At 40.5% G+C, this 7,592-nt stretch overlaps 1 protein-coding gene across 3 annotated transcripts in view; it reads left to right on the plus strand.

Annotated features, from left to right (window-relative positions):
* Ppp2r2b (protein phosphatase 2 regulatory subunit Bbeta) overlaps positions 1-7,592 on the plus strand; it is a 508,455-nt gene that overhangs the window by 72,244 nt on the left and 428,619 nt on the right. The window contains exons 1-2 of one of the 3 annotated variants that reach the window (XM_010627065.3): positions 3,450-3,592; positions 3,711-3,788. In XM_010627065.3, the coding sequence (XP_010625367.1) occupies positions 3,739-3,788 (50 nt within the window). In that variant the 5' untranslated portion in view covers positions 3,450-3,592; positions 3,711-3,738. Of the gene's footprint in view, positions 1-3,449; positions 3,593-3,710; positions 3,789-7,592 lie in introns of those variants that run through there. The other 2 variants (XM_010627066.3, XM_010627064.3) reach the window with 2 other exon arrangements.

A 7,592-nucleotide genomic window follows, 5' to 3' on the forward strand; every position in this document is an offset into this window, starting at 1 on the left:
TTTTTTTTTTTTTTTTTTTTTTTTTTTTTTTTTGGTACCAGAGATCGAACTTGGGACCTTGTACTTGCAAGGCAGGTGGCAGAACTACTGAGATAAATCCCCAGCCTTTGAAGGGCTATTTTTAATTGTCTCTGGACCTCCTGAGTCTTATTTGTTAGGAAACTGGCATCCTAGGTGGAAAGATTTGTATACCAAGTCCAGGCTGATGCCTTAGCAAGATATTCACTCACACTCAGTGCTTGCACGAAGTTTTCATGCTATTATCATAACAACAAATTCAAAGCATTGCACAGTCATAGGCTCTTTCTGTGTAGCTGAATAATAAATTTCAAAATAGATTATTCTTAGAGAGAATTTCTATGGCCAAGGATTATCCCCAGTCCCACCCCGCACCCTCCCTCTCTGCAAAGAAAAACACACTGCTGGCACTAAAGCCATGAAAATAACTCTTTACTGTGGCTTCCCAATCAATAAGGAGCTTTATTTGCTGTGTGTCACACCCTCTGTTCATTGTATTCACAACGCTGACTTGGCATGAATGAGGCAACACCAAGCTAGCCTGGATTCGGAAGGGCCCTGTGCAGGACATCACAGTCCTGGCTCGCTCCAGCTTTGCTGTTAACTCACTGTGTGGCCATGCCCCTCTAGGCTTCAGTGTCCTCTGCTTCTAAATGAGGTGATCTCCAAGCGCTGACAAGATTCAGAAACCAACTATTGCATGATCCTAGAGTTAAGAGAAGTGTGTACCAGTAGGCTGACCTCCTGGCTATTTACGAGGTGAGACTCATGTCCTAGCTGAGCCATAGATGAAGAGAAAAGATTGAGCATCTTCTAGGATGTGTAGTCGCTAGATTGGTGCCAGCCTCCTGGAAGAGAACGGCTTAGTGACACCGTTACCATAGCAACTGGAGTGTCATTTAGCACTGGGGTTTAGGGAAGCAGTCAAGGTCTGTAATTTAAGAAAAACAGATTTTCTTTTCACACTGTGTTGGCTTAATTCTCCAAGTCATGCACTTCAGCAATTGAATACACTTCCCTAAGAAGCATTTATTAAATCTCACCATATCATCGTGAGAGATGGCCTGGTGGGAAAGGGAATGCTGTCCTAGGTGTGCTACTCAAGTAAGTTTATTGTGTTGTAAGTTCTTTCCCCTGTTGGTACCTCACTTCCTAATCTGTCAAGTGATGAGGAGGAACTAGGCACTATCTACCCTGTGTGTCAGTACAAATATTCAGCCTGCAGGTGGGATGTGTCTGCTCGTGCTGTGTGGCCCATGCTGCTTGAGTGCTCCAGTTGGAACTGACTGGCAGCATTTAGCAATTGGGAGTTATTTGAATACTTGGATTATTTGTATCATAATCCAGAATTCTGGCTTCTTCTGAAAAAAACAAAATAAAACAAAACAACAACGAAACCAGCTAGTCTGATAACACTGAGCTGAAATCCTCCATGGCAACCCACGGCTGGAATGGAGCAGCTGCCTTCCCTGCAGACGTAGTCCACATCCTCCCGGTCCCACTGCACGTCCCAGTCCTGGCCCGATCACAGCCTCAAGTCAAACATCAGGTCATTAAACATCTCACCTCTGTCCGGCTGTCTCATTGCATCCTAACACACCCAGGCATTTGGGTTTTCAGTGGCTGTTTAACGCTTCTAGGGTACAGAGGGCATGGTCCACACTCTCTTTACATCGCTAATGCCATCATTTGACAATGAGCTTTGGGGGAGACAAAAATTGGCCCAATCAGAGCCTGCTAGGGCAGATAACCAATGATAAATTGGCTTCTAGCACCACTGGCTTCTAGGACACTAGTTAACTAATGCTAAACAACCAAGTTCAGACACCTAGGCAACCACAGCCATGGGTGATCAACAGGAGCTGTCACTGGCAGGTGAGCTGGTCACAAGTCTTTATGCTGTGCCTCTCAGCAGGCCCATAACTCTCCATGATTAGCTTTTGCATAAGCTGATTTCACACACAAGCAAAGATCCTTCTAGAGATAAAATTCCACAAAGTAATAAGATTATCTGGGGTGTGTGTGTGTGTGTGTGTGTGTGTGTGTGCGTGTGTGTTTCAGAGCTGAACCCTAGGAATGTGGGGATTCAGACAGCTTGGGTTGAAATCCCAGGTTGCTCTACTCTGTCCTACACACAACCTTGCAGGAGGTACCAAAACTTCCTGAATCTCAATTTCTTCACTTGTAAAATGGGGGTGATAACAACACCCTCCTCACAGAGCTGAGAGAGAATGGAGAACCTCTATGTGAAGTACGTAACACACAGTCTGCCTCATAACAACTGCGGGAAAATGTCTTCTCTCACATTCTTCTCTCTTACTATTGAAGATTTTGATTTTTCTAAAAATAATCCTGTTTGTTATTAAATGGATGATTATGCAATAGTCAACTCAGAGTGATGAGTATTAGCGTCACTGCCATTTAAAGGCGATGAAACAAAGCCTCTTCCTGGTTAAAATCTTGGCCCAGTTCAGAACTAAACTCCAGACCCTATCTGAATGCAAAGAATACTCTGTTAAGGACGAGCTCATGCTGCATCCATCCCCTAGACTCCACCAGAGGTGGGGAGCAACTGTCCTATGTGGTTCAGTGAATGAAGGTTTCCATCAAGAAATTCAACAAGAGTCTGACGCTGACATTATTGTCTTTGTGCTTGGAAATTTAGTGTGATGTTTCATGGAATATTTTTTCCTGCTGAATTAACCATTCTTGAATTCATACCTTCTCCTAATATTTGGCCATGCACTCTTCCCCTTAATTAAAAATAAAACACAGTATAATCAAAGAGAATGTTAATACTGCTAAGACGAAAACTGTCACCACTGCTATCCAGAAGGATTCTGAAAAGGATCCATCTGTCTTGAATATGTATATTAGTAAATGTACTAGAATATATATATATCTATATTGGTCTATTTGTTAGTACTGGGTACATATGTTTATAGAAGCCAGAAATCACCATAAGCCAAAAAAGGTGTCCCCACCCAATGTCCAATTCAAATTTAAACGGAAATCTCCATTAAAACTTAGGCCACATTTCTCAGAAATGGACTCCCCCGTCTCGAGGCAGCAGCCCCCGCTCCACTCACCCCCATAGACAGCTTTTCTTTTTCTACTTTCCCCTTCTCTCCAGTCAGCTCTGACTTTGGCAAGTGGTCAAGAGTGAACCAGCGAGATGGAAGTTCTCTGAGTGTCTGACCCCTTCCTGGCCATTCAATCATGCGAACTGTGTAACTCCGTTTTTTTTTTTTGAGAAATGTTTCCTTTCTTTTCCTCTCACCCCTCTGACGAACTGCCTTCTTTCTCTTCCCCACCACCACCGGAGGGAAACAATTGGCAGCATTAGTATTCCCATGAAAAGGGCCAGTCACACAGGGTGCACTGCAGGCCCTTCACAACTGCTCGAGGATGCTGCCAGGGCCCGAGAAGGGACGAACTCCAATTGCTCCAGTTCAAACCAGTCCTGGCAGGGGCAGCGGGAAGAGACAGAACAGCGATTCCCACAGGACGTGGTGCTTGCAGACCCACCATCCTCCCAGGACTCCATAGGGTTTCTTCTCCGAGATGATACCTGGTGTGCAAGTCTCCTTTTAGAAATGCATAGCTGCACTCTGCATTTCCTCTCTTATGGCACTTTCAGAACAACTGGGTGCTCTCACCTAAACTGAAGTGTCTCCTTGTGTCGCTTCCAGGAATTGGGACACTCACCCAGGACACACTATGGTGCTTCAGCCAAGTGAAGGGCACTATCGAGATTGGAACCACAGAAGGTAGGAGAATGTTCCAGGACCTTTATTCTCTCTCCTTGGGGATTTGTGCCGGTTCATATTTGAAAACTTTCATCTTTGCGTTTTCAGTATAAGTCCCCACACGTCCAATTCTGAGCTCGGGATGGATTTGATCCCCTCTTTGTGCCCCCTTTCCTTTTTTCTGGTGAAGTTTACTTTTAATCCCCACTGATTAGGCAGCATTGAAATGGACTTTCAGTGACATGAGTGGGCTTGCAGGGGATAGTGCCTGAGGGAAACAAGTTTGTTTGAGGATGGCCTGGCAGCTCTGGAGACTTCTGAGTCCAGATATTTTCAGGTGGTCAGACCGTAAGCTCTTCCAGCCAATCTGTGTTGAGGGCCACTGACTACGCACAAAGTACACAGGTAGACTGAAGAATTCAAGCCTAGTCATTTGAATTATGGGAATATTGACTCCCTTTCTGGTTCTCAAGAGATTTCTCTCATTCCAGGCTTATTATCTCAGGCTTCGTTATCTGTGGGATAATGTGTGAGCTTTTCTCCTCCTGAAAATCTCATTTTTAACCTTCTTTTCCTTCCCTTGTAAGTCTGGATCTGGAGACCTCCAGGATGCTCCCTTAGGGAATCTGCATTTTAAACAGCTGAAGGATTGGCAATCAGAAGGAACCAGATTAGCCCTTCTAGGTGTTTTAAATCAAACCTGAGCAGGTCTAGCAGGATGCAGTAAGGGTTGCCTGGAGCAGGTTTCCTGTATGAATGACAGGTGTGGAATAACACTGTTTTGAAACTCATTTTAATGAACTAAGGGTACACAGTTGACAAGGCTGAACTTTTGTGAGGAACCTAATATACCTAAGTGCATGTGGACTCTGGGCCATTCTGTAGCACTTATTTCTGAGTAAAAGTATTCAGCTAATTCAGTAATACAGCTAATCTGAATACTTTGAAGAAAATTGTTTATTTGAAATCTTTCTAAAATTTATTTTTATAAGCTCAATGTAATAGTGAGTAGCCTGAAACCAAATGACTTAGGTTTAAGGAGCAGGAAAAAACACACTGAAATAAATTAATATATAAAATTATACTTTTATATAACTTCTTTTTGTCTTTGAGATGCATTGTCAAATGGAGCTTTAAAAAGATCCCTCAAAGCCCCATGAAGACAAAGCAGGCATTATTAAACACACTTTATGCCCTTCTAATCAAAAAATATATTTTGAGTATCTTCTATATGAAGGCATTATGCTGGGCAAGGATACTAAGAAAAAGAAAGAAGGCTGGGGATTTAGCTCAGTGGTTCCACAGCCTGCCTTGAAAGCTCAAGGTCCTGAGTTCTTCCTGGTACATTGGTTCCACAGCCTGCCTTGAAAGCTCAAGGTCCTGAGTTCTATTCCTGGTACAAAAAAAAAAAAAAAAAAGAATTAAATGCAAGAAAAAGAAAGAGGTTGTTGAGGAGGAGGAAGAAGAGGAGAAGGGAAAATGATGACTTAACTCAGCCTAAAGCTCAAGCTAATCATTTATTTTCAGTTTTGGCTATGACAAAAAAAAAATCACTTGTGCTTTTTAAACAATAAAGGTCCCCAAGTGGTCCTGTGTCAGAAGCTCAAGGACCATGGTGGTACAAGGTACTAATGAGCTTACCCAGAGGGCTCTGATGGAGTAGACTGGCATTTGAAGACCACAAAGATAGATGATTTATTCCAGCTTATCCATTGCCATTGTCTCTCAAACTCTGGTCTTAAATCTTGTCTTTTTGACTGACTCACCAGCAATTATGAGGACTGTATCTACCTATACAGCTCTTATCAACTGAGGACTTACTATTTGGTAAGCACTCTGCTAAATGCTTAAGACAAGTTAATAAGATAATGATACTTTGAAAATACTCAATATTAGCAACTTATTTTTAAGAATATCATGGTATTTAGGTATTTATTCTAATTTGACCCTCACCAAAACATTATGAGAGACAGCTATTTGTTATTCCTACTTGACTTATGAGGATACTGATGTTAGACAAATTTTAAAAAATTAAATTATTTACCAAAGTACCCCTGTGCAAGCTAGGTTTCAGATTCAGTCATTGGGATTTCAAAACTTCTGCTTTTTGAAATTGTTTGGAAAGCAGAAATTCTGATTTTATTGTTTGGAGTAAGTTCCAGAAATCTACACTTTTTCCCCACATGTCTTCAGATGATCATCGTAGATCCAGGCAAACTGAGGATAGAGTTAAGTGTTTACTGTGCATAAAAAGTAGATAACCTGACGAACTGGCTGTCAACTGGATCACAGGGTCAAGAAAAAAATTGACAATAAATTCCTCACTTTATCTGAAAAATCTACTTCAAATTGTGAGCCAAGGCAGAAATATATTTTAAGAAATATAATTTGAACCCTAATAGCCACTGGCATCCTGGCCAGCATATCTCAGATGTCATTTAGCCTGCACTAATACTACCTCAGTAGTAGTTGGATAATTATTGAGTGAAGTGGGGAATAGCCCTTGTTTTCTATTGGCTGAAAATCAGGTTCTTCTTCTTTTTTTTTTAATTGGCCTAATCTTCCTAAATTGCTTTTCTAAATTGGCCAAAGTTAATAAAAATCATTCAACTTTACTTGTTCTTATTAATGGCTTTTTCCTTTCCATTTCTATCACTTTCTAACTGACAGCGTTAGCCAATTTACTTAGTGTCTCTGTGCTCATTTGCTTTTTTGCAAAACAGAAATACTAATATGGGTATTCATTATGATAACTGTAGGGGTAGGAATAACAATCTATTATTTATACGATACTCAAATTGTCATAACTGCTATTATTGTATTATGAAGTAAAGCTAAACAGGTGAAGTGACAAAAATAAGGATTAAATGTTTTAATGTGGTACTTTAAACATAAAACCTAATGCAAAGAATCTATGATGAACAAAATATCAAAGACACAATTAGTACTGATTTTTCTTCCAATATGGCTCAGCAAGGTACCGTTACTACTAATTTAATTAAATGTGTATCAGGCAGTAGGCTTGAAGTTTTTCACATTCCAAGTCATTCAGAAAGACTCCAGATGAAAGATAGATATTATCAGTTCAACAATAAACAGTCAGTGAGTGCTTACTGCATCCAGGATATTGCTCCAGAAAGTAAAACATTGTAAAAATAAATAAAACGTAGCCCAAGCTCTCAAGAAATTTACCACTGAGGACTGGAGGGATAGCCTAAGGCTCATGAGGGTATTTGTTTGATCCCAAGCATCAAACAAACACACAAAACACAAATGTACCATTGAAGAGGAAACAAAGCCTGCTATAAGAGAACGCAGTGTTAAATCAATAAGTATAGTAGAAAACAAGGTGAGCGAGAGGCAAAAGTGCTTTGGCTAAAGAGGGAAGAGTTTGAATGCAAAAGAGGTAGATATCATATATATGATGGGGAAGGGACAAAGACAGACAATGAGAAAAAGCATTTAAGATAAACCCTAAATAATATTTTAAAGAATAATTTCATTCATTCTTGTCCCTTTCTGATTACTAAAACAAAATATTCTCCAAGCAGAAAGCTTTAAATGTAACTAAAACATACATCAGAAAATAAACTTCACTCATAACCCCACAACCCACAGATCAATGCTGTTAAACGTTTGTGGTGTGCTTTTCTAAACTTTTGATTGTACATATATATTCGTCAGTTGATTCAGTCAACCAACAAGCACCACATGCCAGATAGGGGGCAATGAATAGGTCAGATTACACCAAACAAAATAACCACTGTCTTTTTTTGTTTTTTAACTAAAGAGAAATCATAATGGGAATACTATAATGATGATTCA

The sequence above is a fragment of the Fukomys damarensis genome, unplaced genomic scaffold (genome assembly GCF_012274545.1).
Source record: "Fukomys damarensis isolate Sample0158 unplaced genomic scaffold, DMR_v1.0_HiC HiC_scaffold_3, whole genome shotgun sequence".
Lineage (NCBI taxonomy): Eukaryota > Metazoa > Chordata > Mammalia > Rodentia > Bathyergidae > Fukomys > Fukomys damarensis.